Here is a 13190-nt window from a genome sequence, read left to right on the forward strand (position 1 = left end):
ATATAGTATTTTTACAGTAAGCCTTTGTTAGCGTGTTTATTTCGATTTTAGGTAAATAATACGTAACAGTAAATCCGTAGATGACTGGTAGAACCTGATAGGTCTAGCTAACTTCAAAAAATATATCCGCCTTTGGTTAGAGCATACGAATATTTCAAATAACTAAATGTTTTGGAAAAATACGCGCCGCAAGCGCATAGCGTGGGTGGTAAAAGAGGTTTATCGAGACTAACGAGGGATACCAGGATAGGCTAAAAAAACTGGCTAAGCGTTCGGAACAAAAATCCACGTAAAACGAAATATTTGCAACTTAATTTAGGAAACTATTGTAGATGGAAAGAGTGTCGTTGTGTTTACATTTCAGCGAAGATCAGCAAATTTATGAGCAGAGTACCTCAGCAGGTGTCTTATTTCGCGTGTTTTATCATCAGCAGGGCTATTTGTGTCTATCTTCGTTCAAATATGCGCTTTGCCGATTAACCTACCCGTTGAGATTACTGCCACCATAATATGAAATACAATACTTATCTCTTTTTAGTGCAATTCCCAATAAAGTGGATACTAATTTGTTCCCTATGTTAATTAGAAGCTTGATTACGTAGGTGATAGATTTTATATCAAGTAGCTAACCCATTTCAACAAAGGTTGCGGCCACCCTACAATCTATGTGACATTTTCGAAACCCATAAATGACTATCATCACTTGGTCAGTAACAATTTTAAAAGTCGAAGCATCTCGTATAAACTTGTTCCGAACATAATGATGATTTATGTCATTGCTTTTCTTCTACAATTTATCGTTTGTTGATAACCAAGTAATATATACTGCAGGAAAACCTTTTCTCGCTTTATAGGGCTGTTGTCATCGTCATCTGGCACATCATAATTTGTTATGATATATTTATTATTGTTATAAACTTGAACACTAAAGATGACTATGTCTACTAACAGAAAATAGCATTGATTTCAATACCTTTTACTTGTCTAGTACTGATGGCAACAAGCTACTGAAACGGTGCTGGGTAGGCCTGGCGTGTACAAAGGCCCCCTCAAATTGAAAGTGCAACTCTAACGTGGTTTGCTACGAATATGACTTCAATCTAAGGAAAGCACTTCAGCAAGTTTTTTTTTTATTTCAACGAGGACTGCTCAGAGACTTTTTTTAAAGAAGATAATGGTTAAAATAGTCTGTATTTTTCTGGATAGCAAAGCATTTACCGTGCATATGATGAATTTTCAGTCTTGCTTTCGTAGCTTTTCAACATCGGCCAAGTTGGCCGATAAGCCAAGTTTTCGGAGCCTACTCTAAACAAACATTTTGACATTATGACAATTACTCTACACGGCACGTAAGACAACATGGGCAAAGAGAAAATCCGAAAGTCAAAGAAATAATAAAAACTGCCATTATTTTCTAAATAAACTAATACTGTAGATGCGGGGAGCAAATACAGCCGCCATAAGCCACGCATACGTAATAATGTATTTCCTTAATAGGTCTACCCCTGATGTTTTTACAAGTAGCCACAATGCAATAATGAGACGTCTTCCAGACAAAGTAAATGTATATAATACAGGCAAAACATTGTTTGTTTTTGCCACTATCTATGTTTGCTCCGACGGTCACCAGCCAATATCGGTCGTCACGCAGTTTACTTACACCATCACCACCGATTACAGTAAGGATAGTCTCACGCATAAACGAACAATTTAAAGTGCCTATGCCGAAACTATTTTAGCAATATGATGTTAGAAATAATATTGAATTGTATTCTTTTTAAAATGAATAGCTTCTTCGAGAACAGACCGTTCTCGCGATCCATTCAGCAATCGTCTACCATTTCCATTAACCGCCCGGACAATGGTGACTAACACTGTGCAACTAGTATTATATACGCCGCATATCGCAAGATGATGCTTCATTCATCGTGACGTCAATTGTAGCTATCCTTTCAGCAGAAAGGAGAGAATGCATTCGATAGGTCCGCTAAAATAAAAATTACAACCAGACAGGCAGACAAACAAACCAAACAACTAAATTCAGATTTAACTCAGATTCGGGCCTTCCCAGTCGGAAATCCCCACACTCTTCTTGAGACGTTCCATTGAATTATCAGTATATTACACTCGCATGCTGTCCGTCATAGCCATTGTTACTAGCGCATACTTTTTATTCAGCTATTTTACTAAGATAGGTCCGACTAACTACATAGACTATGAAGGGTAGCCATTTAGCCGTAGCGGACTGGGCGGTGCACCTCTCGCACTCTAGTTCTGGCGGCCGCGAAATTGACGACAATATGATGAAGCAATCGATTAGTGACGAGTCGTTCGCTATTCATCTCTTCTAGCATAACTGTTGGCTTTTCGACGCTCCGGTACACGGACAAGCACCAAGTTCATTACTAATTCTACGTAAACTTTTTTCTTCGCCAGCAAATTTAACGGTGTGGCAAAGTGCCAGATTTGTCTCGATCTTTTTTCGTTTTCTTCTTACGCTTGTCAAAAGCAACAAATGAAATTCTGTATTCTTTAGAATGGCTTTGGGGCCAGCGATAAATAGAAAAAAAGCGGCTCTACATTTCGAAGTTCCGGAGCTAATGATGAACAACGTTTTAGATATTCAATCAATGCGACGAAACAAAGCATCAAAAATGATAGTAGTTTATTAGAAAAGAACGCTGAAATCGTACTGGACATTTGTTTCGTCGTTGTTATTCAATTCTGATAGCTGCATATTTGATTGTTTTGATTTCGAGACGATGAGAATGGATCGTGTTGTGAACTGAAGTGAACTAGGCAACATGGAAACCTTGATGTTATTTTTTAAGAACAAATATTGTCAAGGCGGCTTGTACTACTAAATCTCAGAACATAAAGGGCAGAAATTGCTGATTCAAACTCTCTGGCATGATTTTTTTTTCATCAATGGTGGTCTTCGGTAAAACCTTCGGTAGAATAAAACGAACACAGAATAGCAAATAGAGTTGTCAGTCATTCTGAGTTTTAGTCTTTGCAATTTAAAATCAGGCGAATAAAAATCTCGAATTCATCGTGTCAAATGAAGATCTTCATTTATTGAGTGTCTAATATTTCTATCGGGTTCATAGAACTCGTCAAATTCGTAATAATTGCCAACAGTGCCATGGTAGCAAAATCAAAGACGATCTGCTCCCGTTCAGGTATTAAATGATGATGACAACAACAACAACATGCGGTAGTTTAGTTTAAAGCCAGGTAACTTGCTAGTAGTGATGACCGTTCAAAACTATTTTGTCATATATTTTTTTGGGTTCTTAGGTCTAGTTACTGAATATCAACGGTTGTATTACGGTACGTCCAGTAACTCGAGTCACTTTGCCCTGTCAGTTGGCATGCAATTGGCACAATCATTCGTATGTTCTCCACATCAGATTCAATAAGACATTTCGATCACAACAGCCTTCCGGTAAGACATACATTACTAATTCCATCATCATTGTCATTGCTACGCATCCCTTAAGAAGTAAAAGCACACTGAAAATTGTTTTTCAGTTTCGTTCGACTAACTCGTTTACTGAAACAAGAAACAATCGTTGGTGTAATAAAATATGAAGTTATCATCGGAGTGGCAGCTGTGACGGTTGATCGGTAAGCTGATTAGCTCCGCCGGCGGAGTCCGACGACCGTTAACGGATGAAGGGCGAATTATCACCACATCATTGGTGCATCAACGGTACGAAACTGCGCAAAACATGCACGTTTTGTTTCCACCCGCTGTTGTTCAGCCGTCTGGGGCATTTTAACTGAAGCCGAGTGGACTAGTCGCGTTCGTCTAGGCAAACCTCCGTCTTATCCCATACGTGCGCCACCATCAATGCAAACTGTGGAGAGAGAAAAACCTTTACATAATATGTCCGCAACGACTGCAATTATAAGGTTGGAAACAATAACATATCTGAGGGAAGCTGCAAGGAGAATCCAGCCCATCAGTGAGGACTACATGTTCGTCTCTCGTTTCTCTTAATTTGAGGAAAGCTCGGGAGTGTGAACGCGAAAATAAAGTGATCGTATTGCTTGGATCTCCAAGAGTAGGGATGCGGACCGTCATCTGTATCCATATCTCGTTTCGGTATGATGATTCTGATTTTCGAATGAGAAAAGAGCAAGGTCAGTTAACTTTTAAGCCGTTTATGAGGTACGCGAAAAATAAAAAATGCGATGTTGTTTATAAAAAAAAAAAAAAGAAAAAAGCGATGTTCGCCTCTGGTTTTCACTTTGAAGGAGAGACACGAAAAATGCATTAAACTGGATCTCATCACTGTTATAAATAAAAACAAACCATACCAAAGAGTCATGACATTAACTTCTATCCCTGAAAAGACATCGTTCTGGGCCATTATTGTTCTTAATCACGGCTATGCACTACCGCAATATTTAGCATATGAGGCCTGTTCCATATAGCTCAATGAGTGAAGCAGCGTAGGAACATTCACATCCACTTCATGCAGTTGTGGGCTATGTATAACAGACACTCCCGTGGGCAATTTTTCATACAACAAAGTGAGTATAACACAAGCGAGATATATTACTAGTCGGCAAAGAACAGATGGTGAATTTCCTAGGTTGCCCGTTTAGGTTCCATCATCCAGGCTTCCTTTCCCAGGCCGCATTACGAAATATGTATGTTTGCTTACATGCATCCCATCGAAAACTCATACGGATTTGTGTTTGGGATGCATAGTGGTCGCCGAAGATAAAAAATACTCGGGCTGAACACGTCACATTCAAAAGGGGCAGTTAAATGGGCATGAGATGTCATCGCCAACAGCGGCTAGCGAAGGACACATGAAACAGCTTAAACGACATTACGCTAAACAAAGTAAATCTGGAAAACAAACCAAGAAAGAAAATCTCATGGATAAATGCTTCATAAGCTTCTGAAAAGCGTAAAAATTACGTGCAAGGTGCTTGCAGGTAGCTAGGTATGAGAAGAAAATTTAGGAAAGAAGAAGCGGGGTCTGTTACTAACTATGAGACTTGGTGTCCAGATTGACAGTGCGCAAAGGGCCTGGTGGCGACCTGCATCACTTCATTTTATTGTCACCCGCAGCTAGTGTGTATCTAAGAATGACTGTTTCGAGCATATTAGTTCTACACCCGCTACTACTTTAGTTAAGCATTGCTCAACAAGGCTGGCTCGCTTTAACAAGAAACAAACCATCCACACGATTTTCAATCTAGGCCACTTCACATCTCTCTAAAATGCGTCGTTGCTGTTACGGGACGTTTAGTCTGTGCCTAATACAGCTATCCATACTTCCTGAAACATGGATCAAGTATATTTCATTAGAGTTTGCATTGAGAAATAGTGGATTAGCTGGTACTATTTGGCGTCCATGCGTCATTACTCATTTTTCATGAGGATTGGAGCAAGAAAACCGCAAAATATCCCACAGGTCATCCCGTAACTAAAACGAGTGCTCTATTTGGTAATTCATAATGCTTTAGACTCAATGTCCTTCAAATATAGCGCTTAGATACAAATGATTGACTTCGTTGTATTCATATCGAAAGCCATAACATTTTTAAGGTTTTAAATTTCTCTAAACTTAAGAAAAAAAAAGCGCAATATAATACAATATTGTGACAGAATTAGGCTACCGTACTGGTCCGTATGAGGTCACATGACTATTCCTACATATATTCAAAAGAACTGCTTGTCTTGGCATTTCTTTCCATTTAAATTTTACTAGAGACCTACCCCTGAATTAAAAATTACCACAATTGTTTCTAATTTCAACAAAAAAGACACATTTTTTCATTTATTCGCAATACTGATAGAAGATGAGGCCGCGAAAAAAGGTCAACCTTTGTACAGCCTGTGTCTTATTATACTGTATATAAAGGAGAGCTAGTTAACTGCAAGCTATACTATATATCCGGAAATAAACTAAAATTTAAATGATAACTGAATGTCATCATTGTAATTTTACCTGTTCTGTTGCCCGCAGATCTATGCAAAGTTTACATTATTTTTTTGATGGAATAATTCATTACATATATACACATACATACATTCACTTTTTTATTTAAATGTACTATACGGATGAAAACATTCGTATAGTATTTCATAACGAATTATAGTAATACATCTTTTTTGAATCTCAAATATCTTATGCTTTAATACACTTAGGTTAGCAGAAACTAATCTTTGAAGGATTCAAATGTTTTTGGTAGATTTTGTAAACGAAAAAAATCGTTCGGAAACATTGAATATATCTAACATACATTCTGTACGCTGTTGTGACCGACAGCTGGGTCTTTACAATGCGATGTGTTTGTTTCAAGAATTCTTAAGAAATTTTGGTATACTGTCCATACAGTCTGGAATCCGTCACTATCAAAGACTTGGATGCACTTCATAAATGTCTGGGTAAACGTTTCTACAGACAATAACAAATCAATTTCGAATTCTAATTAACTTCGGAAACATGGCTGTAACCGTAAATATATAACAAAAATCGTACAAAAAAAATAGACTCAATGACATCTCTGTCCATCATCATCTTAACCAAGGCCGCAGCGAAGGTTCTCAAAACAAGATCTCTCCAAGAAACGGCACGGACTATGTCTATTCGGGGCCCCGAATCTTCTTGGTGGGTGGTTCTTCACTCTTCTCATAGGCACCTTTATTATCCTGGTGTTTATCACCATTGCTAGATATATCCATTTTATCGTCTCTTACAGATTCAGAAGTCCATCCTTCAACGGCCGAATCCTCCTGATGTTCAGATGCCACCATTTCCTTTTCAAGTTCAGCACAGGCGCGCTCGATCTCGTAATTTTTCGACACAAGTCCGACCCACTGAGATTCAAGCAGCTGTAATCTTTCACCAACTTCGGTCTGTTCGGTTTTTCTGCCTAAGTGAATGTCCTGAATCTGTGCGCGCATGTCACGTAGCCGTCCCTGAACATGCCGCGCTAGACCGACAAGAACCTCATTATGGGCTTTGCACACTTCCGCGCCGTATTTCTCGAGTAGTTCCAAATTAATAATGCGAGTTACTTGCTGTTCTAATTGTGCGTACGAATTTTCTACGGCCTCTGTCCAGGCCTGTAAGTCGTTGTGGCGTCCGTGAACCGGGGGGGGCAGTTCGTAGCGTTTCATCGAGATCATGTCCATTGGTGTGCGAGATTGTAAACGCTCAAGCTCCGCTCGCATAATGTCCGTTTCAAAGGCGTGCAAATTGAGCGACGGGAGGTGCTCGAGATAATTTTTCGTAGGTCGGTATCGGCGGGTCTCTTCTTCCACCATGGCTAACACAGCTTCACGCACTCCCGGACCATCATACTCGTGATCAATATATGGTAAAGCATCGACAACTACGGCACCACCATCCCCGGCTGGACCGCCCACAACGCTGCCAGCTTGTCCCGCTCCACCTGTACTGCCTATAACCTGGTACACCATTACGTCACTTCACCCTGACATACGTCAGAGTAATAGATTGAATTTTGGACGCCTAGTTTGAAACAATCTAACACAGTTTTCTCTTCACAAAATGTTTCCAGCTATATATGAGTGTATTGAACCCATCAACACCCAATACAGTCAAAAGTTCAGCTGTCTATGCTCGCAGATGGATGCATCTTTGTTTATATTTCAACGAGGCGGGCGATTCAGCCAAGTTAAAAGGGTGCTTTTGGCACGGCTGTTCCACATAAGAAATGACGCCTATCTACTGGCATGACCCATCCGTTATATATATATGTATATATTTAGTATAGACATATACATTGGATATGATATGAATATTACTTTTTTGGTAAAACTTCCATGCAGCTGTATGGCCCTTTCACTTTCAATGGGTGCTTCCGTACTTTCTTCCGTACTTTTTCATATGTAAAGTAAGTAAGCTTCCTCCGTACTTTTAAATTCCATATCAGTTTACCTAGGAAAATTGTCAGTAGATCCCTACCTTACAGTCATGTATCCAAAATGCATTTAATGCCCGCTCATACTGATTTAATTTATTAGACCACTCCCAACCGAGCATCCTAAGACTATTAATGTGTTTTTCTTTCCGGCCAACATTTTTTTCTTCACAAAAAAATAGTTCTTTATATTCGACCATCTATCAGTACCACAGTGCAATTCAACATGTTTGTATATAAAAATTGAGCGTGTGAATAATACATATATTTGACTTGAGCGACTAAAGGCCTTTTGCATTAGCTCCTTTCCTGACACAAACTTTATTGCCGGTACTTATGCTATATAAAAGGTTTTTATCATGTATACAGTAGCATCTATACTGAAGGCCTTTTATACGGCTCAGACTACTGGGTACTAGGACAACGATTACATCGACTTGTTACCTGCTAACAGCTATAGCATCGAACCCCCGAGCCACATGCATGCGTTTTTCGATGTCAGACAAATGGCGGCTAACGTATTTCATGGTATCACGACTGTATCATGTAGAGACATTATTTCTAGAAAATAGAATCCTTTAATAGCGCATTTTTTTTCATAGACAAAAAATGATGTAGTAGATGATTTCTATTTGGTTGAATATTATTGCTGCCTACAAATATGTAATCAAAGACGTAGGCAAACTTTGACTTATTGCCATGAACGTTTGTTATTAGGAGGATTATCTAAAAATTATGTACGAAATGCAAAACAAGTATCATTCCATAGTAATTGGACTCTATTTGTTTTCTGATAGTATGATTCTTTTTTATCCCTGTTTTATGATATTTTATTATGTGGCTGATTCCCAAGTCCCAACGTGATGCGCGGCAGCTTTTCTAACAGCTGCATTTCACATACATCAAATAGTCTACTTGACCACATCCGTTAGGTACACGTTGAATATATAGGTCCCTTCCGTGCTTGTTAGCTAATGGTGGGCCGGAAAAGGACTAGCCACGTTAACGTCGGAGACGAACGCATCATTCTATTAACGTACGAATCAAATATAGATCGCACCTTTGTGCCAGAACCAATTATTGTTGCTAACATAAATTTAAATACATAACAATTTGCTACTTCAGGAAGGCTGACGACAGTCGATCTATACCAAATGTCGCTCGATTCTATGAGAAAAAAAACACGAGATTCGGGCAGCAGAACTGGATTTGGCGGTAGTTATCCAAATTGATCTCATCAAGGATCCACAGATTCGTGTAGTAACCAACTCATAAAACACCGTTCCGGATATACAGCCGAGCACACACAGGTATAGGCTATAATTTACTATTAGCCAGTGCAGTTTAAGCTCTGTCTAATGGCAGATCCGAAATCGACGCGTGTTCTCCTTTATCCGATTGTTAGTATTTTTTTTGTAGTAGTAAGACTATTATGAACGACTAATATTCTTGTACTCTAAAAACTAGCGAAGAGTCGATTTCTGATGAATCGTATTAATTTTTAGTTTGAAATAAACAACATTGAATGTCATAGTAATCATAGAAGGTAATAGCCTGCGCGCTTTAATCGTTCTCCGATCGTATAAGCAGAACATGTGCTATGGGGTTCGATGTTACAAAAAGTAAACTGCTGCTCAGATATAGTTAAGATCCTGAACTCAAGTTTATCTTCTTCTAATTGTAAGTATAGCGTCTAACTTAAAGAATGAGTGCAAGTGCGTAAACCAAGTTTTTAAATTTGAAATTGTTTGACCTTAGTCACTAAAAAGATCATCAAGATCATTATGAATATACAAGGCTAGTTAAGCCTTAACTTTTTCAAAATAAACTTTATGTTCTTTAGTATTATAATTTCAACAGGTTACATTTAGAATCGACGAAAATTCCGTCGTACCAGATAGAAAAAACATGGCCTTTACTTCCAAGGCCGTAAGCTGCTTAACGTAAGTTAACTACATAGTTAGCTAGTCGTTCTACCTCAATATAGCAACGTATAGGAGATAAATAACTGTCTCACTATAGCTACAATTTACACTAGGATCTAGATGCAAACATGCTTTTTGTCCGCGCCAACAAAAAAACGTGAGAAGATAACTCTAGACTTTAGCATAAGGTTCATAATAGCAAATTATCGAACCGCTTCTGACAGGCAAACATCACAATAGAAATCTCAACAGAAAACAGGATGATTCCTCAAACTCATCGTTCTTTAACCTATACAGCCAATATATATATATATATATATATATATATATATATCTATATTTATATATGCAGTGTAGATTGCTTCGCATAAAGCGAGACTAGTTCCTGTATAATTCTAGCCTGTCTTCATCGTAAAGACCGTTGATTCAGCGGGGCGTTGTTCCAGTACGATATATCATGCATATTGCAGTACACATAATCCAAGTTGAAATAAACTAATAAAAAAAAAAAAGTAAATACAACCTGAAAAAAAAATGTATGTATTTCAATGTAAATGCTACCTCGAAAAAAAGGATACATCTGAAAATAAGAGTATTCTAATTACCAACGACTATATCTTGAGGCATTCATATAACTTTGAGATAATTAATCTTTAAAATTAAAAAGAGATATGATATAATATCTACTGAACTGTTACTTGGAAAATATCATTGCGTTATCCGTCAATACCAAAGACTCTATTTTTGACATGTCCTACAATGTATTTTGGCCAAATTAAAATAAAATGATCTATTATTTGACATAATAAGATATGAATATAATTCAGTTGACATAATAAGGGTAATCAGTTTGATCGGTCATCTTACGTGTTTGGTTTACGAAATTTTGTCGCAAGTTATACAAGTTACTTATGTCAATAAGCAGCCGCTTCAACACGAAAATTGCTGTTTTTAGCTAGCTGCCTCTAATCGTAAACATATATGTCTAGCAGACTGCTGAGCGGATAAAACATGACGATCATGATTTGTCCTTAGCAAATAAAATGAAGAAATCACTGACAGCGAACAACGATAGTAACAACCAAAACCCTTAGCTGTCACAGTTTTGAGCCCGTTGCACGACGTCTGTATATGGTACTTTGTTTCCATGTTTCGCAAATCCATGATGAACAGGTATTTTTAAGAAATTGCTTTTGAAAAAAAAAACGACCTTTGTTGTCACTAACATCCATTGCCACCTTATTCGTCTGTTTATATATTTGTCTTCTGGCCGTCGGTATCTGTAGGAATAGAATGGGCTCTATTGACACGAGCAATATGTTTACACACCTCAGACATTTTGTTTAAAAAGCTGATAGAACAGAAGCCTCGTTCTTTGATGGTTCTGGCCTATCTTTGATATGTTTTCCTGAAGCAGGACAAACGGTAGAAATCTTATGCACGAAGATGGATAGTTTGCTCGGATCGCTTTGTTCAGGCATATTTTTTTTACGGGAAGCAAAACGTTACACATGTAACATCATCCTGCTCCTAGTAAAACATTATCAACATGGCGCTAGAATAAGGTCATCGACACGAAAACGCGTCCAGTCTTGCTCAAAAACAAGTAAGATCAATAAGACTGTAGATCGCATCACGAACGCTGGTTATTGGCTAATATCTAAAACTATTTAATAGCTAGAATATGGGCAAAAATGATTTACTAGTCATTACTATAGCGATAAAGGTGTGTCTACGCCACGTGTATTGGGTATACATCAACCAAACTTAATACAACAATGCACTGGTTAAGCGTTCAGACACGCTGACAGCGCATATGATTAGAACGTAGCACCTATATTGAGTTTAAGCAGTTCTACAGGAACGTGCCAGTCTTATCTAATGGCGGCGCTTTTGTTATAGCATCAGAGTTGGCCTTAATGATTATCAACCGTTGAAAGTTCGTTGTGCAGGTGACGCTGTGCAGAAGCACGGGGGCAGAATTGCACCGGCTAGAACGAAACCTCAGAGTGCAGACGAACTTTATGTTAGTTCCTGAAGCGTGGACCTCGCTTTCCATGGAAAGGATGTTTGGTACATCCTCATGCGTATTCAAGTCACGCTCAGAGTTCTATGTGCTTTATTGGGCAGCGATGTTCTATTCAGCAAATAACTTTGAAGTATTGAAAGAAAACTGGCCGAAAATATTCCACTCTGCCCATTCATTAATAAACGTCTGTGATAAACGTCTGTCAATAAGCTATATCGAAAATATTTAATCACCACCAAAAAAACTAAATGAAAAACTCGATGACTACAGGTTTCACCGCTAGTAATAGAATAATTTCACAATATTATCTATTCGAAATAATGGGAAGTACCTTAGAGGTATGTGCATGGTATGAAATAAACCGGTCTAATTTAAATTGTCTTCGGTAAGTTTATCATTTATATACATACGTAAGGTTGTTTATGGTATTCCGAAGTTTATCCTTTTGCCAGCGGTCCACTAGATCGATAATTAATCTGAATGAGTTTTTTTTCTTCTAATTTATCAAGCATCTAGTCTAGCCGATAACGGGGCTTGAACCGGCATTTTTGGGCCCGTCAATCGGAATTTGAACGTTCCAGGTAACCACACCTATTTTTGGCGATGATCGGATTAGTGAAAAGCTGAAGTCTAATTAGAATTCCAGCCACATACAAAGTATATTCGCACCACTGCCGATGCCGACGTCAAAACGTTCTCAAAGAGAATAAGACGTAGAATGCAATAATATTCAGTCTATTGGGGAATATATTCTAAAGTTCCTAATAAGGCCAACAGGAAGCGAGTCTGCTTTTTATTTGTCTATGACTGCTATATACGAACATGGGGGGTCAATGGAAACGGAGTTTAGCTACCCGGCTACAGACTCCCTCCTGCCGCCTAGATAGCGGTGGATATATTCTAATACGGCATTAAAAGTAACTGAACATAAACATGTTCGTAGTTGACCTTGAAGCTATTTTAAGGCCATGAGTGCAAGGCAAAGTTATTTATTGTCACGAAGAAGACATGCACCGAACTCGTCCTATACGTAACAAGCAGATTACAGGGGTGATCACGAAAATGGACGAACGCCATGACTTGACCGCCAGGGGAATAGCGATTTCAAGTAGACACTTTTTTGTTCGATGTTTAGGCAAGGAAAAAGCAGCGAATTCATTCGATTAGAACCTACATAGTCGGTAAGTTTTAGCAAACTTGAAATATTGCCAGTAATTGTTTTAGTGTGTTCAACAGTGATCAGCAATAAACACGTCGCTTAATGTGTACGTGTATAGGTGTTATTTTGTGGCCGTTACGGTTGCCGCAATGATTTCGAG

General features: G+C 38.4%; 1 protein-coding gene across 1 annotated transcript; it reads right to left on the bottom strand.

The window, feature by feature from the left end:
* Positions 1-6044: 6044 nt before the first annotated feature.
* Positions 6045-7612, bottom strand: BCAS2 (BCAS2 pre-mRNA processing factor). Its single transcript, XM_022804665.2, has one exon. The coding sequence runs from the start codon at positions 7451-7453 to the stop codon at positions 6614-6616; it is 840 nt and encodes a 279-aa protein (XP_022660400.1). The 5' UTR covers positions 7454-7612; the 3' UTR covers positions 6045-6613.
* Positions 7613-13190: the final 5578 nt, after the last annotated feature.

The sequence above is a fragment of the Varroa destructor genome, unplaced genomic scaffold (assembly GCF_002443255.2).
Source record: "Varroa destructor unplaced genomic scaffold, Vdes_3.0 BEIS01000004.1, whole genome shotgun sequence".
Classification (NCBI taxonomy): Eukaryota; Metazoa; Arthropoda; class Arachnida; order Mesostigmata; family Varroidae; genus Varroa; species Varroa destructor.